Source organism: Adiantum capillus-veneris, chromosome 26 (genome assembly GCF_014529385.1).
Source record: "Adiantum capillus-veneris isolate H3 chromosome 26, ASM1452938v2, whole genome shotgun sequence".
Lineage (NCBI taxonomy): Eukaryota > Viridiplantae > Streptophyta > Polypodiopsida > Polypodiales > Pteridaceae > Adiantum > Adiantum capillus-veneris.
The window spans coordinates 73,625,737-73,653,339 of record NC_140956.1 but is presented as its reverse complement, the minus strand read 5'-3'; the positions used below and the strand labels follow the sequence as shown (position 1 = coordinate 73,653,339).

Below are 27,603 nucleotides of genomic sequence, written 5' to 3'. Positions count from 1 at the left end.
TGCAACAAAAGCTTTGAAGCTTTCATTGAGGATAGCATATGTACAAGATGCCATTATTATGAATATTGCTCCCTCAAATTGCAGCTAAAGACTGGCTAACATCCATGTTGAATGTGTTAAAAAGTAGGAAAGTTAACTGGGTTTGAGGCCGACAGCAAGAGATTAGCAACGGCTACTTTATTTGGTTATATGCATTGAGAACTAGCCATCGACTTTAGACACTTTATAACCTTCAGTATATAGACACCCTCCATATGATGTTCTCCTTGCCTCTTGGAATGCTCTAATTTGAGGACCACAAATGCACAAAAGAATTGGGCGAGCATTGCCTACAATTTTGGGCTTATTAAAAGACCTCTTTTATAAAGAATACAATCTACAATAAAAGCAAGAGAGAACTCCTTTTGGAGGTGTGTATGTCGAGATATCTTTTAGAAGAGTTCTTGTAAGTTGAATGTCTTCCAAGCTTCCTGCAAAGAGAAGAACGCATATTAGCATTGGACGTCTTGAATTAGTACAGAAGCACATAGACTGAATATTGAAAGAAAGAGAGAGAGTTATTGTCCTCAGGAGATCACATATGACCCATGGGACCAGAACACGCGTACAAAAGAGTATATTCTATCGACATGGAGAGGGAGATGGTTGTTTCATTGGGGCAGCAACCCGAAGATCGTACAACTTGGTAGTCCTCAGTGGCTGGATGGAAACGACCTCAAAATTACAAAATTACAAAACAGAACAAGAGGAGAAAATGGAGAAGAAGTTGGACAACTAAGGGGTGGTGTTCAGCATTGTTGTTAGAAAGGTTCCACCAATTCTAATCACCAAGGACAATATTTTTGAAGTTGATTACTATACATAGGATCTAAACAATGCTTTTGCCAAGGTAAGGGAGGCTTTGGGAGAAGTCTCAAGCACGGCATAGGAAGGCAGCAGACAAGTATCGACATCACTTGCAATTGAAGGAAAATGATTGGATGCTACTTAAGTTTGAGAAAGCACACCTACGAAAGCGAAAGGGTAAGGAGAGGCTTTTTCCAAAGCTTAGCATGCGATACTATGGGCCCTTCCAAGTAAAGAAAAGATAAATGATTTATCCTTCAAACTGAAGTTACCAGATAATTGGAAGATTCACAATGCATTTGTATTAGACTTGGACAACCCAAGCCATAGATCTACTGCAACACTCGCAAAACTTTGCAAGCAACTATGCAAAACTTGAATAGCAAGAGAGAGAAAAGGAGAGTCGACAAGGCATGGCGTAGTCCCACACCCCGATGCATTGGCCCCAAAGACTAGCGCCCCTTCTTCGTATTTCTTCATTATCATGCTTCACAAAGTACAATGTCCAAGGGTCGTCCTTTTCTCAATACTCCCTGGCTAATTTGAGTAGAAGAAAGGCCCTCAGCTCACATGTAAAGGCCCTTGGCCAAACTCAAAAGCAGTCACATGAAATTATGCACTTCTAAAAGCTACTGGGCCCGAAATTGGCGCTCCAAAAGCTCAGCGCAATTGCAGAATTTTGTATGGCCTACCACGACAGCAACGTGATTTGCAAAAATCAGTAAAAATGCCACGTCATCAGCCTCTACGCAAATTTTTGGGCCTTGCTTTATTTATTAAGGGTTTAGGCCCCTCAATCAAGTCCTGCAAGTTGGTAGTGTTAGGTTTTTAAACCTAATTCCCTTTTGGACGACTCCACCAAATCCTGCAAGTCCGCACGACTTCTTTGCTTCTTTTCACTTAGGGTTTTAGGCCCCTGGACCAATCCTGCAGGCCATGCCACATCATCACTTTGTGACATATCTCCCTCTTGAAAGAATTGTAATCGCACTCGATTACTCCTACAAAACAGACATAGGACAAAAACCGATTTAGTAGACGCTAACTCTAAGAACCGACGTACTAGACCACACATGTCTAGCACTTGCACGAAGACAACAATCGTTGAACATTCACAGCACTATCCGCGTCGAGATCTTAGATAAAAATCATGATCATCGTAACTTATTTAGCAATCACATCCAGACCAAGTGTCACGTGACACATTCAACCCTATGTGTCCGTGGACAAGCTACATCATGATCAAGGTTCAGTTCAGTCAAATCAGTCTAGATTTAGAAGTGATCTGGCACTTTTGTGAGTCTGTCGCAGACCGTGCATGCCAAGACACTTAGTATAGATGCATATCCTCTGGTTGCACACAACATGATCATAAGCATTCCCATCGGAATCCATCAGAATCCATTAGGGGAATTTTCCATTGCATTTAGCCTATTTTTCCTATTTTTGACATTTTTCGCTTATTATTTTTAAGTGACTTTTGTTGGAAAGTAGATAGGGCAAATTGAGTAAGTTTGTATATAAGCAAACCTACACTAGCACTAAATGGCAGAAGAGGCAACAGGAGCCAAGCTCAGCAGGCAACTTCTCCAACAAGAACTTGGTGGACTTTCACTCCAAGCAGAGATTCCCCCCATGCTAGCGTTTTCTTCAACAGCATCACCGCCAGGACCTTCCCAAGCCTAGCATTTTGCATCAGTGTCATTGCCACAAAATGTCACAAAAATACGGAAGCGTAAACTGACGTTTAATTGCACTTCAAATACTCAAGAGAATTAGAGGGAGCGAGAAAACTTGACACTTCATTGGGGACCAGAAGATGGACTGGTCCCCCCCCATAAAGAGAATATCTTTATTACTAAGGGAGAATCTTTACAAGCACAGGAACGGGGCATACGCCCGTCCTCTATTCTTTCTTCTGTTCTATTCTGACTACTGACTGAGAAAGTGTTTCCACTTTCTTTCTGCTTAGGGGATTTTCCATCTTCTGCGAGACTGGTTGGAAGCTCTCGAAAAGAGAGTCTATCTTCCAAAACAGCTCATCGGAAGCTCTCACAGAGGAGAGTCCATCTTCCGTTATGTATTGCCTTCATGCTCATTCATTCATGCATCGAACACAAAAGAGAAAACAAGCAAAATGCACACGCACATGCTTGCTGTAATTTTCTGCACATAACCTGAAATTCTTACCTGTGCGCACCCCTACGCCGAAACAGAGGTCTTCTTCGCGATGGAATCACGCCAAACTTGATGTAGACTTAGGATAAGGAGAGAGAAGAGAATTTCTATGGCTGATCTGCTGAAAACAGCCCTAATCGAGGTGATTAGGAGCTGAAAACAGAGAATTACAGCAGCCGCACTCTGCTAAGAGAGCGTCTACGACAGCTTCTCGCGATGAAACTTCACCAGAAGGTGTCTATGACTGTGAGATCCCTTGTTCTTGACAATGGGAGCACAAGGCTACCACATATGTCGCAAGGGGCTGCTCTCAAGCTTCAATGGAGGGCTCCACCGCGTAGAGCACGCTCACATTAGGGGGGGTAGGTGCACTGCCAGCCCTGAAAATGGGGGAGGGGGAGCTCCTAAATAGCCATCAGGGAGAGGGGGCGCTAGGAAGAGAGAGAGGGTGAGAGTGAGAGTGAGAGAGAGTTAGTTTGCATTGGTAAGTGTGCCACTTGGCACACTTACTTTAAAAACTTAAAAACCATTCAACTTTTGACTTTAAAAACTTCTAGCTCATTAATTAAAAATGTGCAACTAACTAACAACTGCTACCAATGATTCTTTTATGAGAACACCAAAGGTCTGTCGGCGCAATGCCGCACCGGCACTGCACCGCCTTTACCTGTTCACACTTGTCCGGCCGCCCGCCCGGGCACGGACCGTTAAATTTAATTTCACGAAACTTACCCTAAGGCTTTATTAGCTTTATTAGCCTTAGGGTCACTGTTCTAAGGACCCCATCTCATTCATGTGCTTGTACTGACGCGCGTATTTTTCTTGAGCCTAAAATCTGAGGCTACTGCTTACCCCTTTCTGAAGACCTGATTTCCCAATCACTAGGGCTTCAGGGTAATTTCTGCTAAGGTCCCTCTGAGGTGTTCTAGCCCGCATTTAGGCTCACCTGAGGCCTTAGAACTGCTAGGTCTATTCTGGTGTACACACAACTAATTAGATAATTCTTTTCTCGTAAATAAATTAATTATTTACAAAGTCTGACTTAGTTACATCCCTCTTGGTTCTAAACAGTTGACCTCAACTGTAGAGCGTCAACATAACTGTGCAAGATGTCAGGGTAGTCCTTGAGATCGGACTCAGGCATCCACTTTGCATCTAAAGGAGTGTAATTCTTGAACTTGACTAAATACTTTCGATGTAGACTCCCCGACTTGAGTTGTCTCTCCGAGTGGTGTATTATCTGTTCAGGTTGAAGGATTTCCTCAGTCTCTTCGACTTCTGGAGGATCTTCTTGTACGGGCGCCACTGGAGGAGGTCCAACATATGATCGGAGGAGACTGACATGAAAAGCATTGTGGATGCGCCAGTTAGAAGGCAAATCCAATCTGAAAGTCACATCATTGACTTTATCTGTAATTTTGAAAGGGCCGTAAAATCTATAGGAAAGTTTGACAACTTTCCCTTTGCCGACCCGCTTTTTCAATCTAGCTTTCTCAAACCGAAGCAGGACATATTGTCCTTTTTCAAGATTGAGATTCCTTCTGTGCTTGTCTGCTTTTCTCTTTTGTTGCTCTTGAGTACGAAGAATCGCTTGCCTTACTTGTTGATGGACAATATCAATATTGCGCACAAATTTATCTGCGGCGAAGATGTTTTCTTTGGTCACCATAATAGGAAGTAAGAGTGGCGTCCCGTAAATAATTTCGAAGGGGGCTTTACCAGTTGAGGAATGTATGGTATTGTTATACGCAAACTCAACTATTGGTAAGTACTGTTCCCATTCGGATTGTCGTTCCGAAACATAGCACTTGAGGAGATCTAAAACAGTGGCATTAGCGATTTCGCTTTGACCATCTGTTTGAGGGTGATAAGCTGATAAAAAATCAAGCTTAGTTCCCAAGTTTTCAAACAATACCTGCCAAAATAGACTAGTCATGCGGGGATCTCTATCGCTGACAATAGTCTTTGGCAATCTATGGTGTTTAAAAATCTGAGCTAGAAATATTCTAGCCATGTGATCAGCTTTGATCGTCTTTTTTACTGGAAGAAAATGTGCTTGCTTACTGAACCTATCTACTATAGTCCAGATTGCATCATTTCCATTCTTGGATCTAGGAAGATCCGTAATAAAATCCATGGCAATACTTTCCCATGGCGTGTTAGGCACAGGGAGCGGCTGAAGTTTGCCATAAACTTTATGTCTGTCATATTTCACTTTTTGGCATACTAAACACTCACGTACATGTTTTTCAATGTCCGCACGGAGTGTTGGCCAAAAGAAATACCTTTCGAGGGCACTAGTGGTGGAAGCAATTCCCCGATGCCCGGCATAAGGAGAATTATGTGCTTCATCCATCACCTTTTGTCGTAAAGGCTGAGCTATGCATATTGCTTGTTGACGATAGAGTGTATTATCCCTGATAGAATAAGGTGGCTTTGAGTGACCAGCTTGAAGATCTGCCCAAATTGTGGCGAAGTCTGGATCTTGAGGATACATCTCGCTGAGAGATTCTAGTTCCTCATGATAAATTGTTGTTAGTGCATTGATCTTTGGACGCCTGGAGAGAGCATCTGCAACTGCATTCTTTGTTCCAGAAGTGTGTAAAATCTGAAAATGAAACATTGAAAGAAAGTTGGCCCATCTCATCTACTTTTCTGATAACTTTCTCTGTGTGAGAAAGTAGCGAAGACTTTGATGATCTGTCTTGATAATAAAATCAGCTCCTAATAGATAGTGTTTCCAAATGGAAAGAGCATGAATTACTGCCATTAGCTCTTTTTCGTATATGGAGGCATGCAACTCTTGCATCTTTAAGGTGCCGACTTTCATAGGCTATCGCGTGACCCTCTTGGTTCAAAACTGCTCCTACACAATCTCCAGATGCATCGCAGTATACCTCGAAAGGTTTGCGAAGATCAGGGACGGTAAGAACGGGTCCGTGACTGAGTAGATACTTAAGCTTTTCGAAATCTTGTTTTTGTCCAGACCCCCAATGGAATGGAATCCGCTTCTTTGTCAGGTCATGGAGGGGACCTGCTATCGCGGCAAAAGCTCGAATGAAACGCCGATAATAAGAACAGAGGCCAAGGAAACTTCGTACATCATGTACTGTAGTTGGCGTAGGCCATTCTACAACTGCTTGAATCTTATCAGGGTCCATTCTCACCTGGTTGTGAGATACTATATGGCCCAAATAGTGGATTTCTTTTAGAAAGAACTCACTCTTCTTAGCATTCACAAATAATTTGTGTTTGCGTAATTCTTCAAACACTAAGGCGAGATGCTTATAGTGTTCGTCTTCCGTCTCTGAGAAGATTAAGACGTCATCAAAGAAAACGCCTGTAAAGCTTCTGTATGAGTGGAAGATTCTATCCATCATTCTGTTGAATGTAGCTGGTGCATTAGTGAGCCCAAAAGGCATCACTAAGAATTCATACAACCTGAAGGTTGTTCTAAATGAAGTCTCATGCACATCCTGAGGAGCTATGCGGATTTGATGATAACCGCTCTTCAAGTCTATACAACTAAAGACACTGGCTCCTTGTAACTTATCAAGAATGTCGTCAATCCGAGGGATTGGAAATCGATTCTTGATTGTGATCTTGTTTAGAGATCTATAGTCTATGCACATGCGGAATGTGCCATCCTTTTTCTGTACTAGCAAGACAGGTGAACAATATGGAGAAGTACTAGGCCTTATTAAGCCCTTCTCCAAAAGTTCGTTAACCTGCTTGAGAATTTCCTCTTGCTGCATTAGACTAACTCGATAAGGGGGCTGATTTGGAGGAGAACTTCCTGGGATCAAATCAATGGTATGATCCTCAGGTCGCGAAGGTGGGAGTTCATTTGGAAGTTCATCTGCAAAACAATCTTTCTATTAACTTAAGTCTTTTTTGCTCTAAAGAGGAAGAAAGTTGTGAAACAGACACATCTCTCTCTCTTGCAAAAATCAAGTACGCTGAAACACACTTTTTCATTTCTTTCTTGATGGCAATGTGGTTGGCGATAGGAATACGCCAATCACCTGCATCTGCAAGTACAAGATACTCCTTTCCTTTATGAGCAAAAGATAAGGTTTTCTGAACATAATCAGGAATGGGATGCATCTTGTAGTGCCAAGGCATTCCCAAGATAACCTCGCATCCTTCAAGTGAAGCTAGTAAGAAAGACTCTTGATCCTTGTAGTCGTCGACCTTTATATTCAACTTCCCTATGATTGGAGTAGAGTTTGAGTTCTGCCCTTTGAAAGCAGATTGCGCTTAAATAGAGACTCCAAAACGATTGGGCTGCAAGTTCAGGTCGTCAGCTAGCTTGGTAGAGATGAAGTTGTCTGTGCTACCAGGGTCAAACAAAATAAGAGCCCGCTGGTTGTTGATACTACCCCATGCTTTGAGAAGAGCTCTTTCTTTTCCATCCTTGGTTGTATTTCCCTGTACATCTGGGACTGCATTGGAGGAGGGTGGTTGTGGAGGTTTGGTTGGACAGTCACCCTTCATATGTCCAACTTGTCCGCACTTGAAGCATCTTCCTTCACTAATGTAGGTTCGCAACTTAGCAGGAGAGAGATATCTCCCTTTCTTGGGCTGATTTGGCTTTGCTTCTGCTTCGGAGGTGGTTCTTTTCTTCTTTTGAGAAGAAGTAGAAGAGGTAGGTTGCTCATGGAGAGCCTTCTGCTTGGCATGGTAAGTGCTTTGCTCCATCTTCCTTGGAGTACCCTTGTCATGTATTCCATCAGCTATGCGGGCTGATTCCATAAGTATCTACAAGTTACCTCGAGGGTAAAGCTTCATAGCCTTTTGCAAGGCTTCATGCAAACCTGCTTCAAACTTGCGCATCTTCTCCGAATCGTCAATCTTCTTGAATGGAGTGACTTTCAAGAGAACGTCCCAAAACCTATCCACATAGCGTGGAACAGTTTCGTTCTCTGACTGTGAAAGTCGATCCCATTCTTTCTTTACCTCTTCCTCATAGTCTGGAGGAAGGAACTGTGCGTAGAACTCCTTCTTGAAAGCGGTCCAATCTTGGGGTTTGCGATCTTCCAGGATAAGGGTTAACCACCAATTGCTGGCGGTGCCTTTCAGGTACAAACTAACATGGCGAAGCTTGGATCTTTCTTTAAAATTCCCTTCAGCAAATGCAACTTCAAATTGGCGGATGAAAGCCAAAGCTTTGTCATTATCACGCCGTCCATTGTAGGTGTCGAATTTCACATCTTTATCTCCTGACTTGAATGTTTTCTGCCTGTGGTGCTTCTTCTTATGGTGCTCCTTCTTTCGATGCTTAGACTCCTTGGGGACAGGAGTCCTTTTCCTTGAATGTACTTCTTGCTGTGACGGATCGTCAAGAAACATGTCTTCTGGAGAAACTGTCTTCCAGATCCTTCATGAAAGAGAACTGAGGGGAATCAGGGGGATCCTGCTCTTGAACTTTTGGATTAAACCGCACATGACGTTCTGGAGATTTCTTCTGCCTCTCGTGCATGCGGGAAGTTCCAATCAAAGGATCTTTTCTTGGTTGTGGTGCCTTTGGGTTCTGCGGGATTTCTCCCGACCCCATCGGCATTTTCTCCTTCCCTTTTTCAAGAGTATGGAGAATCTTTTGGACTTCTGGATGGGAGAGAGCTTTCTGCAACTCTTCCACCTGTTGTTGAAGGAGAGATAACTCTATCTCGCGTCCTCCCATTTCTGCAGTCTGCCAAGAGTCGTCAATCCCTTCAGGAAGAGAGAGAGGACCTTGCTCTGATACCACTGTCACAAAAATACGGAAGCGTAAACTGACGTTTAATTGCACTTCAAATACTCAAGAGAATTAGAGGGAGCGAGAAAACTTGACACTTCATTGGGGACAAGAAGATGGGCTGGTCCCCCCCCATAAAGAGAATATCTTTATTACTAAGGGAGAATCTTTACAAGCACAGGAACGGGGCATACGCCCGTCCTCTATTCTTTCTTCTGTTCTGTTCTGACTACTGACTGAGAAAATGTTTCCACTTTCTTTCTGCTTAGGGGATTTCCCATCTTCTGCGAGACTGGTTGGAAGCTCTCGAAAAGAGAGTCTATCTTCCAAAACAGCTCATCGGAAGCTCTCACAGAGGAGAGTCCATCTTCCGTTATGTATTGCCTTCATGCTCATTCATTCATGCATCGAACACAAAAGAGAAAACAAGCAAAATGCACACGCACATGCTTGCTGTAATTTTCTGCACATAACCTGAAATTCTTACCTGTGCGCACCCCTACGCCGAAACAGAGGTCTTCTTCGCGATGGAATCGCGCCAAACTTGATGTAGACTTAGGATAAGGAGAGAGAAGAGAATTTCTATGGCTGATCTGCTGAAAACAGCCCTAATCGAGGTGATTAGGGGCTGAAAACAGAGAATTACAGCAGCCGCACTCTGCTAAGAGAGCGTCTACGGCAGCTTCTCGCGATGAAACTTCACCAGAAGGTGTCTATGACTGTGAGATCCCTTGTTCTTGACAATGGGAGCACAAGGCTACCACATATGTCGCAAGGGGCTGCTCTCAAGCTTCAATGGAGGGCTCCACCGCGTAGAGCACGCTCACATTAGGGGGGGTAGGTGCACTGCCAACCCTGAAAATGGGGGAGGGGGGGCTCCTAAATAGCCATCAGGGAGAGGGGGCGCTAGGAAGAGAGAGAGGGTGAGAGTGAGAGTGAGAGAGAGTTAGTTTGCATTGGTAAGTGTGCCACTTGGCACACTTACTTTAAAAACTTAAAAACCATTCAACTTTTGACTTTAAAAACTTCTAGCTCATTAATTAAAAATGTGCAACTAACTAACAACTGCTACCAATGATTCTTTTATGAGAACACCAAAGGTCTGTCGGCGCAATGCCGCACCGGCACTGCACCGCCTTTACCTGTTCACACTTGTCCGGCTGCCCGCCCGGGCACGGACCGTTAAATTTAATTTCACGAAACTTACCCTAAGGCTTTATTAGCTTTATTAGCCTTAGGGTCACTGTTCTAAGGACCCCATCTCATTCATGTGCTTGTACTGACACGCGTATTTTTCCTGAGCATAAAATCTGAGGCTACTGCTTACCCCTTTCTGAAGACCCGATTTCCCAATCACTAGGGCTTCAGGGTAATTTCTGCTAAAGTCCCTCTGAGGTGTTCTAGCCCGCATTTAGGCTCACCTGAGGCCTTAGAACTGCTAGGTCTATTCTGGTGTGCACACAACTAATTAGATAATTCTTTTCTCGTAAATAAATTAATTATTTACAAAGTCTGACTTAGTTACACAAAAGACCGGCAAGCTAGCGTTTTTGGAGACACATCAACCTATCGTTTTTGCAGATTTGCAACGTTTTCAGCCACAGCAATGCAGCGTTTTCAGCAATGAAGAACCTGCAAGTTCAGCCCCTAAAAGAGTAGCAGATTCAGCCCGGAAAGACCAACAGTTCTCAGCCCTTAAGAACCTCAGTTTTCAGCCCTAAACCTGCAGATTTTCAGCGTCAAAGACCTACGACCCAGAATCAGCGTTTTTGGGCCTGCAGCAAATTTCAGCCCATAGCGTTTTTGGACAACAGATACCAGATTGTAGATTTCAGCCCTTATGTCGGTCTCGCCATCCCCGTCGTCATCGCCGACATAGCCTAGACTTGCATCAGTCACATGCATTCAGTTTGTACCAGTTTGTGCAATCATAAGTAGACCACTCTCGCCATGACACCCAAAAGCATCTTCTCTCAAAAGCCCACGCAAGAGCTGCCAACCTCTACCAACGCAAAACGCATAAATCCATACAACCTGTGTCACGTGCACATCTAACCCTATGTGCATGTGGACAAGCTACTTCAGGTCCAGGGTTCAGGTAAGCTTAGAAAGCATTCTGGCACCTTTGTGAGCCTGTGAGCAGGCCGTGCATGTCCAAGCAGTGAGGCACTTAAGAGTAGTTGCATATCCTCTGGTTGCACACAGCATGATCATCAGAATTACAGTCAGTACCCATCATGAGCATTTTACAGTGCACAAAACCCATTTCCCCTATTTTATCCATTTTTCACTTATTATTAATAAGTGACTTTGTTGGGAAACTAGGTAGGGCAATTTTGCTAAGCAAGTATAAATAAAAACCTAGCACTGACACTTTCTGGCAGAAGAGGCAGCAGAAGTTCCCACCACTTGCAGTGCACCTTCTCAGCAAGACCAGCAGGATCCCTTAGCGTTTTCGACCAACAAGACCTCTGGCGTTTTTCATCAGCAGAATCAGCCTAGCATTTTGCTTCAATAGATTCAGCCTGGTGTTTTTTTTATCAACAGTACTAGATCAGCCCTGGCGTTTTTGCAACCTGCAAATAGCATCAGCGTTTTGCAGTTTCTCGGCGTCAGATCAGCCATTCCATCAGCGTTTTCAGTTTTCAGCACTTAGACTCTACAAGATCAGCCCCTAACCTCACAGATCTCACCTACCCGCAGCAAATCCTCGCCGAACGTTCAGATCAGCCATCATTTTCGGATCCAGCCCGCTGTCCGCAAATTTCAACGTCTACGTTTTCAACGCGTCGTCGTCGCGTCGTCGCCATCGCCATCCTCACCAGCACAGTGTCAGAATTCAACAGTTAGCAGATTTGCAGATTTCAGCCCCTAGCGTTTTCAGGTTTCAGTCCGTCTCGTCGTCGTTGTCATTGTCGTCGACATCGTCGACAAGTCCATTGCATCTAGACCATTGTACCAGATTTGTGCAATCAATAGCATAGACCTCTCTCGCCATAAAGAGGGGGCCCTTGGAGGAGGGTTTGACAACTGTCTGGTGTCGTATTCTTCTCTCTCTCTCTCTCAGTCTCAGCACCTTCATTCACAATGTCATTCCCTTTGTTTGTGATCATTTGCACTCTTTCACTAAAGGAACGGAAGGCTCTCCCTTCCATAAGTTAAAGGAACCCTTGAGCACAGTTCGGAGCACTCATCTTGAGCAAAGTTCAACATTCACTTCCGTTGCACCTTACAACCTGCCACATCATCATGTCAGCACAAACCACAAAAATTAGCCCAGATGTCATGCTTTTGATATATTTTGGGTTTAGGCCCCACAGTCGGTGCTCTTAAGTTCTTCAAGTTGCGTATGATTAGGTTTTTAAAACCCTAATCCTCTTTTTAGGCCCCTCGGCCACAATTTCATCAATTCTTTTGGGTTCAATTGCTCTTGTCCTCTCGGCCAATCCTTCCAGTTGCACGTCATCACTTTGTGACATGACACCGTCTTGAAAGAATTGTAATCACCTGCAATTAATCCTGCAAAACAGCGAAAGGTCATAAACTTTTTTCAGTAAACACTGACTAATTAGAAGTGGTAAGGATGTCTCATGAGAGAACCATTAGGAGAACAAGGTAGAAATGGTAACGATGTCTCATGAGAAGTGCCATAGACAAGAAAGGAAATCCCAAAAACAAACATTTGAAGAGAAAAATGCTACATCGTGACGCTGTAAGCATGGCTAACATGCCATAGATGCTATCCCTTCTGAACTAATTATGTCCGTCGAAGAAGCACAAAGAGATAGGAAATGGCTCTTTCATTGGACAACTGTGAAGCCTCTGATTCATGTCCTCTGTGTATGATGCCGAAATGTCTTGCACACTCTGAAGCAGTTGAGATCGAGCCTAGGAGTTCAGACTATGTAAGCCATGCAAGGTCATGGGCATGGCACCTATGCATTGGGATTCACATAGTTACAAGGTATGGCAATTTTCAAGTCTCTGTTCCCCGTTTCCAATCCAACTTCCCCTTCCAAATCCTTGTTAGGGTATAAAGCCCAATGTGGTCGCCCAGGTAAGTGGGCGGGCCGCCAGGTATGTACACATATTCTTTTGTAAAAACCTAATAAGAACTCACTATGCTCTACACATTTACAGTAGAGCGAGTTCACCATATCGTCGTGCTCTTCTTCTCGCACTCTCTCTCGCGTCGCACTTCCGCTCGTACTCCTTCAACTGGTATCAGAGCTCAGATCGAGGCTCGGGGCAGCACTGCAGGAGGCTAGAGTCACCAACTCAGATTGGAGTGAAATTCGACAGGCGAAGACACGGCCACCGTTCCGCTTCGACAAAGGTCTGCGCAGGCCATTTTCGACTACGTGGTCTCAGCGGGTGCAGATCCAACTCTGCAAATTTGGGGTTTTCGGCCTACGACTGCAGGTGCTGAGGATATCGACATTCCCAGAGTGTTGATTTGTGGCTGTCTACACATCGAAGGACGGCTCACAGTTCTTGGAGGCGTGTCACATACGACATGGGCGCATCTACACACAGACTATAGGCGACATCCACTAGTTCATCAAGTAGCTTGCGTTTGCTGCTTGATATTCCAGATTTCATCCTGACATTGCAGGTACTTCCACATGGGATGTATTGTCAGAGATGATGTATGTCTGTTGAGGGTTTGCTGGCTGTGAGTCACGCAGCAAACAACCGCCGCAGCGGTTACAGCATACAGTGGGAAATTTGTGGATGTATGACTTTGTGGGAAGTCTATGTACTGTCAGATTTACTGCAGCCTTTGTTGAGGGTCGAGTGAGGTTTTATTGAGCTGGGGGATTCTCGAATGTTGAGATCCTTTCGGTGATATAGGTCTTGGAGCGATCCCTCGAGCACCCTTAGATAGGCAGCTAGGATGTATTGACTGTGAGTTAGATAGTTGGGATTGCATCTTTACTTTACTGCCGTTGAGGCATTGTCGCAATCTATGCTTATAGGACAGTGACAGGACAGTGAGAGACAGTACAGGTACAGGACAGGTTTACCCGCAGCTTACAGTGTCAGAGAGACACTGTTTTTTGAGCTGTTTTTGGTCTGTTTTTTAGTACACCAGAGCCATTTTACAAAGGAGACTGCCAAAATTTCTGCAGAATCTGAAGCTTTCTTGGTTCATTTGACAGGTTGATATTGGTTCAAAGGTCAGTTTACAGGGGAAACTCTGCCGAATTTTTCCTAGAAAAGTAAACTACTATGAAGCGTAGCTATGGCTGGATCACAGGACACTGCTCTTTACAATATCAAGAAGCTGGATGGAACCAATTTCCCATTGTGGAAGAAGCAGATTTGGCACGTGTTGGTACAAAAGAAGCAGATAAAACCTATAAAGCTCAAGGGGATAAAACCAGAAGATATGGACGCAGATGAATGGAGCGAAATGGATGAATTGGCACTTTATACCATTATGCTGACTTTGGCAGAAAGCGTTTACTTCAATGTAGTAGACGAGATGTCGGCTTATCAAGCATGGTTAAAGCTGAGTGATCTTTATGAGAAGCAGAGTGCAGCTTCACAGGTATACTGGCTTAAGAAGCTTGTTGACTTGAAGATGAAAGAAGGGACACCTATGTCCAATCATCTGAATGAATTCAACACAATCTATAGTCAGTTGTCAGCTCAAGGTGTCAAGTTTGATGAACTTGTTAGAGCTATGTTCCTGTTGATCACATTGCCGGAAAGTTGGACACTTTTCGCACAGCTTTGAGTAATTTTGCACCTCCAGATGGTTTGAACATAGCAGGTGTAGAAGGAAGTCTGCTTACTGAAGAAACCAATAGAAAGACAATGGACAAAGACAAAGGAACAGCCTTAGTTGTCAGGGGACGGACCAAAGAAAAGTACAAAGGTGGAAAGAGGAATCAGTCTCGTAGCAAATCTCGCAGTGCTATAGGCAAGAGTGACATAGAATGCTACCATTGTGGCAAGAAGGGTCACATGAAAAGAGACTGCAGAGAATGGAAAGCAGAAAAAGACAAAGAGAAAGATGAAGACCATGGTGAGAAGAACAAGTCCTCAGTGAAGATTCAAGAAATAAATGTGACAAACACTGTTGCAGAGGATGACAGTCTAGTGTCAGGAGACACCTACTTCTTGAAGAATACAATGGACTTAGCTCTTCTTACAGCATCTGATGGAAATGGACTGAGTGACTGGATTATAGACTCAGGGACATCACTTCATGTGTCTCCAAACAAGGAGTGGTTTACTTCTTATGTGACCACTAAAGATCATGTTCGGCTAGGCAATGGGCAGACATGTGAGATCTTAGGTGTTGTGGAGATGTTCAATTGAAGTTTCAGAATGGCTCTTCTTTCACGCTGAAGAATGTGAGACATGTTCCCGCAATTACAAAGAGCTTGATCAGCACAGGTTTACTTGATGATGCTGGCTACGTCACCACTTTTGGACAGAACATGTGGAAGATATCCAAGGGTTCTATGACAGTAGCACATGGAGTTACATGATTTATGTATCAAATGTCTCTAAAAATGTAATCAATGTAACCGAGCAGCCGAACGTTTCTTTGTGGCATAGCCGGTTAGGACATATGTCCAAGAAGGGAATGGAAATCTTGTCTCGTTCTGGTTATTTGCCTGGCTTTTCATTTAATGATTTTGAATTCTGTGAACATTGTCTGTATGATAAGCAAACATAGCAGCCACATTAGCATAGAAGCAGTAGAAGAGATACACAGTTGGCACTTGTTCATAGTGATTTGTGTGGACCTATGCCTAACCTATCTCTAGGGGAAGCTTCTTACTTTATGACATTTATAGATGATTACTCGAGGAAAGTATGGGTTTACTTTCTCAAGCACAAGGATGAAGCGTTTAGTGTTTTCAAAACGTTTGTGACACTTGTGGAGAATCAGAGTGGCAAGAAGCTTAAATGCTTACGCACTGACAATGGTGGAGAGTATGTTTCAAAGGCCTTTCAGGACTTTTGTGAGTCAAAAGGTATAAAACGTGAACTTACTGCTCCTTACAATCCTCCTCAAAATGGTGTTGCTAAGACGATGAATAGGACCATACAAGAGAAGGTCAGAAGTATGTTGTCTAATGCACAGCTGCCAAATGGGTTTTGGGCTGAAGCTGTATCAACAGCTGTTCATCTTGTAAATACATCTCTTAGCAAGGTTTTGCAGAAGGATTCAGTGCCAGAGATGGTATGGTCAGGCAAAATGCCCTCATACAAGCATCTCAGAGTCTTTGGCTGTGAGGCATATACTCATGTTCCAAAGGAATTTAGGAACAAACTTGAGCCAAAGAGTAGAAAGTGCATCTTTCTAGGCTATGGTAATTCTGGTGAGATGGGGTACAGACTTTGGGATCCCGAATCCAGAAAGGTTGTCCGCAGCAATGATGTTCACTTTAATGAATCCAAATATCATTCTAAACCAGAGAGGGTTGAGGAGATTAGAAGAGTTGTCTTCCAAGAAGATGGACCTGCACGTGCAAGACAAAATGTCAGGGCTCAAGAGGAGCAAGGACAGGATAGAGTGGAACCACAGGTTGTGGCTGAGCCTGAGCCACCTATTGTGCGTAGATCTGGACGTATCACGCGACCTCCTGATAGGTTTGTTCCATCTATGAACTATGTCATGTTACCTGATTGCAATGAGCCTTCATGTTACAAGGAAGCAGTGCAAATGAAGGACTCCCGGAATTGGCAATTGGCCATGCAGTCAGAGATGACAGCTCTGCATAAAAACCAGACATGGAAGCTAGTTAAATTACCACGGAGCAAAAAGGCTCTACCCTGTAAATGGGTTTACAGGTATAAGATCACCGCTCATGATAGTCAGCCAAAGTACAAAGCAAGGCTTGTTGCCAAGGGCTTTAAGCAAGAACAAGGCATTGACTTTGATGAAGTCTTCTCTCCGGTGGTCAAGATGACTACATTGAGATGCTTTCTTGCATTGGTTGCCATATTAGATTTGGTGTTGCACCAAATGGATGTCAAGACAACGTTCTTGCATGGTGATTTAGATGTGGAAATTTACATGCAGCAGCCAGAAGGGTTTGTTGAGAAAGGCAAGGAAGATTGGGTATGCCAATTGTTAAAGAGTCTTTATGGCTTAAAACAATCACCGAGGGCATGGTACCATAAATTCCACAAGTTTATGCTTTCTCAAGGCTACAAACGTAGTGAGTTCGATCACTGTCTATATACAAAGAAGGCTAAGGATGGTAGTTGGCTGATCCTTATTTTGTATGTGGATGACATGTTGATTGCTGGCAAGCACTTGGAAGAAATTTCAGCTTTGAAGTCAAAGATGGCAAAATCGTTTGACATGAAAGACATGGGTGAGGCAAGTCATATACTTGGTATGCGCATTGAGAGAGACAGATCAAAGAAGTTGATTTGGTTATCTCAAACAGAGTATATTGACAAGGTTTTGCAACGTTTCAATATGGAGAAGGGAAAGGCATTGAGTGTTCCATTGCCACCATATGTGAAACTTAGCAAACAAGATTGTCCTGTGTCTGAGGAAGAACAGGCTGAAATGGATAAGATTCCATATGCGTCTGCAGTGGGTAGTTTGATGTATGCAATGATTGCTACTCGCCCAGACATTGCATTTGCAGTGGGAGTAGTAAGTCGATACATGTCAAACCCAGGCAAGAAACATTGGGAGGCAGTGAAAGGAATATTGAGATACCTGAAAGCTACAAAGAGTATGTGTATATGCTATGGGAGTCAGGAGCTAAGTGTAAAGGGTTTTACAGACTCAGATTATGCAGGTGACTTAGACAACCGAAGGTCTACGTCAGGGTATGTCTTTACATTGGCTGGTGGAGCAGTATCATGGCGTTCTAGATTACAAGATTGTATTACTCAGTCTACTACAGAGGCTGAATGTGTTGCAGCATCAGAGGCATGCAAAGAATCAATTTGGCTTAATCGACTAGTAACAGATTTGGGAATCAAAGAAGAGATGCCTGTGTTATATTGTGATAGTCAAAGTGCTATACAATTGGCTCGCAATCCAGTTTATCACTCAAAGACAAAGCATGTGGATGTGAAGTATCATTTCATCAGGGAAATGCTCGAGGATAAGCAACTTCAGCTTGTCAAAGTTCACACCACAGAAAATCCTGCTGATCTACTTACAAAAGGACTTCCCTCAGAGAGCTTTGCGCATTTTCGCAAGCAGTTAGGTGTAGGATAGTACATCACTTCTCTACATCTCTTGTATATTAGCTTGTATAGTAGCTTCTCTCACACTTAAAGTACCACATTGGACTTTAAGTGGGAGGTTGTTGGGGTATAAAGCCCAATGTGGTCGCCCAGGTAAGTGGGCGGGCCGCCAGGTATGTACACATATTCTTTTGTAAAAACCTAATAAGAACTCACTATGCTCTACACATTTACAGTAGAGCGAGTTCACCATATTGTCGTGCTCTTCTTCTCGCACTCTCTCTCGCGTCGCACTTCCGCTCGTACTCCTTCAATCCTCGTTCCGTGTTTGAGACGTGAGTATCTGTAACAGGAAATGGCATTCATGCCTATTGCCGTTCCCCGTTCCGCGTTCCGATTTTCCATTCCGGGTAACTATGATTGAGAAGCTCTCTAGAGGAGACAATCGATGGGTAGGGGTGACTTCACAGAGGGAGCTTCCGAGGAGAAACACAAGACACTAGCACATTGGATTGTAAGTGTAGAATTAAGCAATCATATGTTGTTATAGTCTCAGTCTGTGTATGTTAAAAGAAATAACAGCATTCATACATAAGAGGTAGACTATGTCTTGACATCTAGACTTTGGATCTACGAATGTAATCCAAGCGTTCAGGGCAGAGCGAGTGGTCAAGTTTGTAGTGGCTATCACTCTGTATATATGCAAAATGCAAGAGGAATTAAAAATCTATCTCCGGAGTTAACAATAACCTAGGTTTGTAAAAGGGGCAAGGACGATTCCCCATGTACAACTTCACTGCCGGAGAGATGCACTATGTGAAAGGAGCCAAGCTCCTCAATGAGATGAAGCAATCCTCTATTGGTCGATGTTGGCTGATTGAGAAGGGTAAGATATGTTACCAGATGCTCCTCACGCTTCACTCCCAACTATGCCACCATCTTTGTTGAAATGAAGTTGGCCTTGGCACCATTGTCGAAGAAGATCAAGTATCGTGCATTCTTCTTTGCTTTTAGTCTTTCCCACACATGAAGCACTTGCCTTGTTTGAACCATTCCAGCTTTTGCCCAGCTGAAATCCATGGCTAGTAAGTCCTTTGACCAAACACTCCTTTGATGAACCCCTTAGCCTTCTTTTTGCCTTTCTTATGTTCCAACAACTTCTTTTTCAATTCTTCATTCTTGAATGCCAACACCCCAGTGAGCAAGGCGCATCTCCCATTGTTGAAAGTTTTCTACTTTAGGTAGTACCTTTTCGACTCAAGAGGCACCCCGGTCCCCATGGCAATATTTCTCCATCTGCTCTGCTCATCAATGTTGCCCTTATGGAAACACGCCCCCAGAAGAAAAGCATCCCAAAATTTGACCGTACGACTGGAAGATGTTGTTCTTGAACCATAGACGATTCCACAAAATCAATTGCCTAACATGCTAGTGTCAAACATGGGGGAAGCAAACAACCTTTTAAATCTAAATGAATTCTTCCATGCTTGTCCATGAATTTATGAAGCAATGAAGTACCACCACTATAAAGCACTCTCTTTGAAAAGGAAGGATAGTCTTCTAACCTTGGAGGCTTTGGTGAAGTTACCACCAAAGAAATGGCTATCAACCTGCTAGATAAAAGGCAAGTGCTCATCTCAAGGCCTTGAAAAGGTGACAAACTTACCGTTCTGGCTCCTTCTTTGCCATCCTTCTAGCCCACCATGTATCTCAACAAATCATATGCATTGGGTTGTAGAAGTGTTTCCCATAGTGCCAAAAGTTGGAAGCATCCCTCCTCCATAAATGCCACCAATTCCACCTTGGAAGAATCCATGAGGGTGTTGTTGCATGCTAGGAATCGTCCCATGCATCCTTCCCACGAATCTAGGCATCCTTGCTCCATATGGTCCATAGCCGCCTACTCCATAGGGACCGAATGGCATCCAAGACTGATTCTTGATCACCATATTCAAGAAAGTCAAGCTCCTGCCCAGAAAGCCCGGGTAGGGTGGCATCTACTGCTCCAGATGATGCTACTAGTTAGTAGCCAAATTAGAACCCTTCCTGCTGCTGGATGCTTTGGTCCCCATTCTCTCTACGAGACATTGGCCCCTCAATTGGCACCCCTTGCGGTATTTCTTTCTATATAGATTTAACTGTCGGGATCACAACTATTCTGCGTGCCCAGTCACATAATCTAAGAACTTATGACAACCGCGGCCTTTCTCTTATGAGCACTGGGCCCCAAAAGCGAAACACATCAATATGCTATTTACAACAGTGCCCCAAAAGTACTTAAATCATCTCCTATGTACAAACATGACAAAATTCAGCCAATAACCCAGCTTGCATAGCAACCAGACTGCCACATCAGCACACCATATGGATGCCCGCGTTTTGCGGCGTGAATTCCGAACCATAGAGTCTGCTCCTCTTGAGTCACTATGTTCCAGTTAGGTCTGTTCTGATACGGTGGCCCACATGCCACATCAGCTTTTGTGATAGGACCTAGGATTGGCAGCTACTTATTAGGACCTCCTCATCACTTCAGCCATCCCGTGACCGTGAGCTTGTCAAGAAGCCTCTTCTTCGGTGAGATATTTAAGAGAGAGCCTACCTTCTAACCGAGCTCACTCCAAGAGGTGTATTTGCACCTTCTTGCCAATACCCTCGTAGCATTAAAGGCACCCATTGTCATGGTCTTGCTTTGCCCCTGACGCCTTATGTGGTGAAAAAGACAACCAGAGGTTATCCAGGAATTTAATACTAAGTAGTAAACTTGGCAGAAGATCCAGGTGTATTACATTAAAGCTATCTTTCTTCAAAGATATGCAGCAAACTCCCCCCACCACCGGAAAAAAAAAAACCTTATAATTCTGATATTCATCTTCAATTGTCATTTGCTGAGAAACCTTAACACTTTATACTTTAAACGTGGCCATGATCTTAGAATCAGGTTTTACCTGAAGAATGTCAAAAACCCGTTCCGCAATGTATTTCTGTTGCAGAGTTGCTCCCTTCTGCTGCATCTTATCTGGATGCACAAAAAGCGTTGCCTTCCGATAAGCTTTCTTCACATCAGGTCCCTCTATCAATCCTGTCAGAGAAATGGGTTGCCACCCACTCTCTGGCCACAGCACCTATACAACATCCAAAAAAATAAAGAAACAAAATGGACATCAATATAACAGAGATTGCCACATCTTTATGCAATCCAAAAGTGTACATCACTCACATGTTGCAGATTAGATAGAAGAGCCCGTAAATTTCCCTCCTTTCCTGTGGCCCAGCGTTTGATTTGCCGGTCTGCACTCTCTGACAATTGCTGTGAACACATGACAAGAACATTGCTAAGCCAAGCTGAGACTATTGAATGACATCAAATGGCATGTATATCTACACTCAGATATCGGTGCCATAACTCAGCTTTGTGCATGCTCACCCTTACCTGCTTCGTTATACCTTGAGTTTGGTAATGCCAAAAAAGGGCATGGTTACAGAAGACAAGGCTTAGTCAGGCATAGCAAGCTCAAGATATTTAGGATGTGAATTTAAATAGGCACCTCCAACATTACCTCTCAATTCCAGAGATTCATTGCTATGTACAAGAGACACATCAAAGGGAAGACCTTGTAAGTTGTAACACTTCCAGCACAATCAGACCCCTTTAGTCATATAAAAAACAACACTAGATGGAATAACAAAAGAGTTAGGAGCCTTTTATAACAGAGGAAGATTGGGACATAAGAAATGGGCTAGGGGTCAAGAAAAAGGCTTATTACTCAAAGAGTCTCCACCAAGATGCCACTTTCAAAATAAAACTCTAGCCCCATAGTCAGGCACAGCCAGTAGTGTGTAGGCTATGTGGGCCAACACCCAGACAAGTGCGCAATGTAAGCCCACTCTCAAGGAGTCCGAGGGACATGAGGCTCATGACAGCAGTAGCACAACCTGTGGAGTTCCCAGTAGTACCATCATAACGAAGCCGCGGTTGTGCATAGAAAAGATATCCATAAGAGGATGGCTAAGGCTTTCAACTGGCACCTATCCAATAGGCAGAGATGCCAAGGAGGATGACTAGACCATGACACCAACATGGTCCATTTGCACACGTCCATCAGCCGGAAAGCCTAGGGTACATAACTGTCCATGAGACCTAACTCTCCTATTAGTAGTCGCACTCTATATTTTGCGATTGCTTACTCTAAGATCAGAAGACACTTCTTATTTGATAGAAGGCAAAATGTAGCAAATGCGCTACAGTGTATCCCAAGACTCAGCCCTTCAGAGCAGCCCGGCAAGCTCAATGAGGGCTGGCGGCATTTAGCAATAGGGAGTACCATATAAAACTAGAACCGGAGAAAAATGGATAGATCCCTGGAACAGTTCTTGACCATCACCAACCACTCTATAAGTTCTAACTGGCATCAGATAAGGTTTTCAAAGGGAGAAAAAATCTGTAAACTTACTTGCTTCTCTTCCTGCTGTCGTTGCACCTCTGCATCCCTTTGCTGCATCTCCTCCAGTGCCTTTGCCTGCCAAAACAGTTACACCTTCATGCTTCCTTCACATACTATCAGATACCCACTACAGATTAATCATCATGAAAATCTCACCACTCGCTCTTTTGAGCGTAAATGGCGCAACCATCTTGATTTTCTACGTTCCAGTGACTCCCCTTCTATGTCTTGGAATCCCTCCATAGAAGGATCCATTCCTGGTGAGCATTGGAACATCATTGAAGTGAAATCTGCTTGAAACATAAGATACCTAACTATTCAAAAAATCCACATTGCCTAAATACACTTTGGAAGGGTTAAGTCAAACCTATGAGGGAATCTATTTCCTCCAATCCTTCACTGACAACTTCTTCTTGTAGCTCACTGTACTGTACAAAGTCCTGCAAAATAGAAAAAGCTCATTGAGATCCTCAATAACCTCTTCAATAGCTGCAGCTATGCAGGTTGAAATGATATCAAGACCCTTCTAAAGGAAGCCACATCGTGAGAAAGAGCATCCTTTCAGCACATAGTCTTACACAAGACTAAGATGATGCTGAGGCAATTCCACCATTACATTGACAAAATACAACAAAAATATTATCAGCACAATGAGATTAGGAAAAAAAAACAAGGCACAGAAATGAGATTAATGAGTACGTATCTACTTTGTAAGCACTCAATAGGGTTAAGTTCAAAACTTAGTGTGCATGTGTAGCACCAACATTGGAAGGTCTGCGACTTTAGATCTTCTGGTGGTAGTCTCTCTGTAAACCTTTCTGATTAACATACCTATCACTTCTTTCTGGACACATTCCCACTGCATTTAGTATTGATTAAAAGGGCTTAAGAATGCACCTGTAAAGAACTATTCGTTGAACAGACAGCTCTGGCAGTTTCATTTTCATCCTTTGGAACCTTCAGAGGCTTCTCGTTCCCAGAAATCCGCACATCTTCAGCTCCTCTTTGTTTTGATTTCAAGTAAAGGTCTACATTACCCCCTCTATCTGAATCTTTTGTTAGGCCATTTGCAGACACCTCCTCCGCAACTACCTTCACAATCTCCTCCGGATCAAAAGGATCCTCCGCTTCAGACAATGCATTCAACATTGCAGGATTTTCAATTCTTTCTTGGAGAACATCCTGGGCACTGTGGACTGGAGCCTTTGTCAACTTGCTCTCGTGCGTCAAGCCTACCTTTATTGAATCCCTTAATGCGTCCGTCCTCTCTTTGCTGGAATGCTTTCTCCATGACTTCCAATGTAGCTCTGCCTCTCTGTCTTCAATTTTCCGTGAGCCTTGCTGATGAGAATGTGCTTTTGGCAACTTGCTTGGCTGTCTTTTCTCCTCCTTCACAAGGGGCTCTTGCAACTTGAAATCAAAAACACTCGGAGAATCTTGTGCTTGCCTTGCTGCAGTAATTTTTCTTTGTTCTCGATTTTCATTCATCTTCCAAGCACTGTTCAGCATGGCCTGAAGCTCCCTTTCTTCTAACTCCATAGTCTCCTCCAACGGCTTACCTTTAAGCGCCGTTCTAAGAGGTGAAGACAGTGTATACTTCCCTCCCGGCTGTTGTGCTGCAGAGTTATTTTCGAGCCGCTTAAAGGAACCAACCTCAACCAATCCCTTCTTGTGCTGTGACATTGTGCTGCCATTGTTAAGGTCTTTCTTTGTTGAATGAGCTACTCCAATAACGATGGATGAAGAAGCAGGGTAAATTGGCTGGCACATAGTCAAATCAGAAGTCCAATCCTTCCATGATTTGTGTTTTAGCTGAGAAGCTGGGGCCGGAGCTGGGGGCGGCCTCGCAGATGCCTTGTTGGGTGTTGATTGAGATGATACCTTCAGGTCACTTGCAGTTACCCACGTTTTCCCTGCTGCAGCTTCCACTTGTTCTGGTGTGGAATCACTTTGTCTGTCCATCCGGATCTCAATGAAGTCATCCTGCAATTCCTGATCTCCATCAGAAGAGGAGGAGCTCGATAAAGTGCGACTTAGACCTTCGAAAGACTCAGAAGACTGAGATGTGAATGGACTTCTAGGAGGCTTGTTTTGTGCCCCCCCTTTTGCTTGCGCGCTGTGGGTCCTTGACGGGGTAGAAGCATCATGATTGGCAGCTGGGAAAACTAAAGCATACGTCCTCTGAGGAAATCCGCCAAAAACATCATCAACATCCCCGTTCCTCGAGGCACCCAAGTTGTTGGCACTGTTAGAAGCCGTGAACCTATTGGCATTGCTGCGAGTACTGGTGTGTGGTGGAGAAGAGGGCAGGCTCAACCCAACTCTGTCCTTTCTTGAGGAACTATTGCTTCTTCCCTCATCGAACAAAGGTGAGGAGAAAGAATTTCGACTCCCCATATTTGACCTGTTCTAAGCATAAGTAAATGGAACAAAGTAAATCATAGAACCAGATTTACAGCTCATAAATGCACACAGGCGCAAAGGAATACAACTAAATTATGTGTGCAAAGAGTTTGCAAAAGATACCTGTCCTTGAAGAAAGCTGCTGTGTTGGCTGCTGCAAGAATTTCCTCTTGTAGAAGTTGCTCTGGTAAAGAAGCAGCAGGATGGACAGGACTCATTCGACGGGAGCTGGAGCGTGAAGTTGCTTTTGACTGCGGTCTGTTTCTATATAAGCCGACGGACCCCTGGTACACATCTGGTGTCTGCACCTCTTCTCTAAATATGTCATCGTAAGCAACAGACACAGGCCTTGGCTCATAGGTATTGCTACTGCCAAATACATCATCTCCAAAGACAGGAAGATCGAACACAGGCAAGGAGGGGGATCTGAATGATGGAGTCCTGGCACTCGATCTGTCGAGCATGACCGAAGGAGCCTGACTTGCCTGTGCTGCAAGCACTGATGCTGCAAATCTTGGAGGCCCCCCAAACACATCATCATAATCCACCAATGGTCCAGCTGGCCCATCTAAGCCTTTGCTGAGTGGAGACGGTGGCATTACCCGACTCGCCAAGAGTCCACCTCCATCAATCCTTGGTGAATACATGGGAGGCACCTTTGAAGCCACCTTTGGGCTCCGATCCACCCTATACGACATGTTGGTATGACAGACAGCAAGCTCCAAAGGAAAAATGGAGCCAGCACGATGAAGCACCTCTCATCAACGTATGCATGTTACACAATTTCTCAAAGGAGAGTAGACATCCAGAAAAGCTTTGCTCAAAAGTTCCCCGTACTCTGCCTCATCCAGTTCTACTAAAAGATGGCCATAGAGACCCAAAAGCGACGGTGACGTCGCAATTGGGAAATCAGGTGAGCATGAACACAACTATTTGATCAAGAATGGTCTCAGAACAGACGAGAAGGCGCGCAGTGGATACTCAAATCGACACATGCATTTGAAAACTTGTCGTTCTTTACGTGCTCTTAGCAGGTAACAATTTGCAATGCTCCAGTAGTTTTAATTAATAGCAGCAGGGCGATGGAGAGCTGCAGGAAAGCAAGCAGAAACGGATGACCGCAGAATAATTTGACGTAAGAGGAGCTCTGCGACTTCCGAGTACTCACGAACGGCACGAGGGAAGGACGGGAAGGGAGCACAGTATGTGTACGAAGCAGAAGGCAGGTGGAAGGCGAGAGGAGAGGAAAACCCAAAGCAGAAGGTCATGTGCTACCGCTCAAATTGGGTATTTAGGGCTCATGCGCGCGGATTGCAAGTAGCGTAGCAGGCCAACAGTTATGAGAGTGGAGTGAAAACAGAGCTGCAGGCACAGAGCTCGATCATTTTTTCGGAAAATTAGCGAAGCATTGATTTTGACTCCACGGACCGCTTGCTGTAGCCCACGTGTACTGCCTTCAGGATTCCTTCTCCGCCACAAGCTGAAACTCCGACCCCCAATTTCCAAACAGTGCCTTGATCACAAGTATGCCGCTCTATGCCGTGGTCTTATCTACTCTATATGAAATGATAGAATATTACTTCTATGGTATCCCCCACAGGGGAGGGGGTATTTTGCTAGAGAGGAAGAAGTGACCTTTTATTGCAGATCCGCTCACGCACACCCACATGAGGAGAGGATGGGGTAAGATGCCAATTAGTGGAGGGGCTTAAGCACTATTCGACACGGGGTATTAAATGAAGCCTATGCGTTGGGATTGACGATGGAGAAGTCCACACACATAAACAAAGGTGTGCGCATACGTCCGATGGGAAAGGTTAAACAAGGGTGGGATAAACAAAAGTTAACTTTATAAACATATGAACTCGCATGTGTTTCAAGAATCCTCATGGGTCTGCGTGGTTAACTCACCAAGCTCTCATCGTTGAGGTGCGACGTTCAAATCTCCAACCCCTAACACGAATTGACTTTTTTCTGCATCCTTCCCCTACCGAGAGATCCATGCACTCCACCCTCCGCCATCGATCCCACCACCCTGGGACATTTAAGACCTCATGTCAAGGGTGGAAGGGGGAGGAGGTAATTTATAACAATTATTGGGATACCCTTTTCACCAAACAAGAACATCCACTTCAAGTGAAACCAGTGTGCTGCACTACATGGTTCAACTCACGTCACGTACATTCATCAATGGCATCAAGTAATGGTATAATAATGTTTTGTGTGATTATGACCAGTTTGTGGGAGAAGAATTGTTAGCTTCATAGACAATGCATATGTATCGACAACATGAATTATTTGAAGTTTGCAAATGAAATCCGACAACATGGAATGGTGTGATTCACTTTCACCCTTCATCTTTCTCTTCTATTTTTTTGTGATACACTATCAATCGTTTGAGAATACCTAGGTCGTAAATTAGGAAATATATAAGGGATATGCCCGCCAGCATTGAGATCGCCCAGAGGAGGAGGGCCTAGAGCTACTTTATTGGAGAGTGATGCAACTTGGCGTCCATGCAGACAATGTCAAGAAAGGTGTCATGTAGCATTGTGTAGGTGTCCAAATGCACCAACATCATGAATGAACCAAGGTCAATAAAAGTCATACCAATTCCGTTCAATTGCAGCTATTGAACTCAAACAAGGTCACCATTACCGATGAATCTTGAGAGGAGAACGTAGTACCGGCTTGGTATTAGTGCACATCATAACCTCCTATATAGTAAGAAGGACATCTTTCCCCTGGTCTACCTAGGGTTGACAAAAGTGCTACCAAGTCGAGAAGAACAAATTGGGTAAGCCAGCAAGCTTTTAA

At 44.0% G+C, this 27,603-nt stretch overlaps 1 protein-coding gene across 2 annotated transcripts; it reads right to left on the bottom strand.

Moving 5' to 3' along the window:
- Nucleotides 1-26,269, bottom strand: LOC147423654 (uncharacterized). 2 transcript variants are annotated; one of them, XM_086501071.1, is made up of 8 exons: nt 24,910-26,269; nt 23,281-24,787; nt 22,751-22,823; nt 22,540-22,673; nt 22,393-22,458; nt 21,159-21,248; nt 20,887-21,063; nt 1-470 (listed from the first exon to the last, which is right to left on the bottom strand). In XM_086501071.1, the coding sequence occupies exons 1-8, from the start codon at nt 25,482-25,484 to the stop codon at nt 432-434; spliced, it is 2,661 nt and encodes an 886-aa protein (XP_086357197.1). In that variant the 5' UTR covers nt 25,485-26,269; the 3' UTR covers nt 1-431. The 2 variants fall into 2 exon arrangements, with proteins under 2 accessions (XP_086357197.1, XP_086357198.1); XM_086501072.1 differs by having other exon boundaries at nt 22,540-22,640; nt 24,910-26,268.
- Between the last annotated feature and the right edge of the window lie 1,334 nt (nt 26,270-27,603).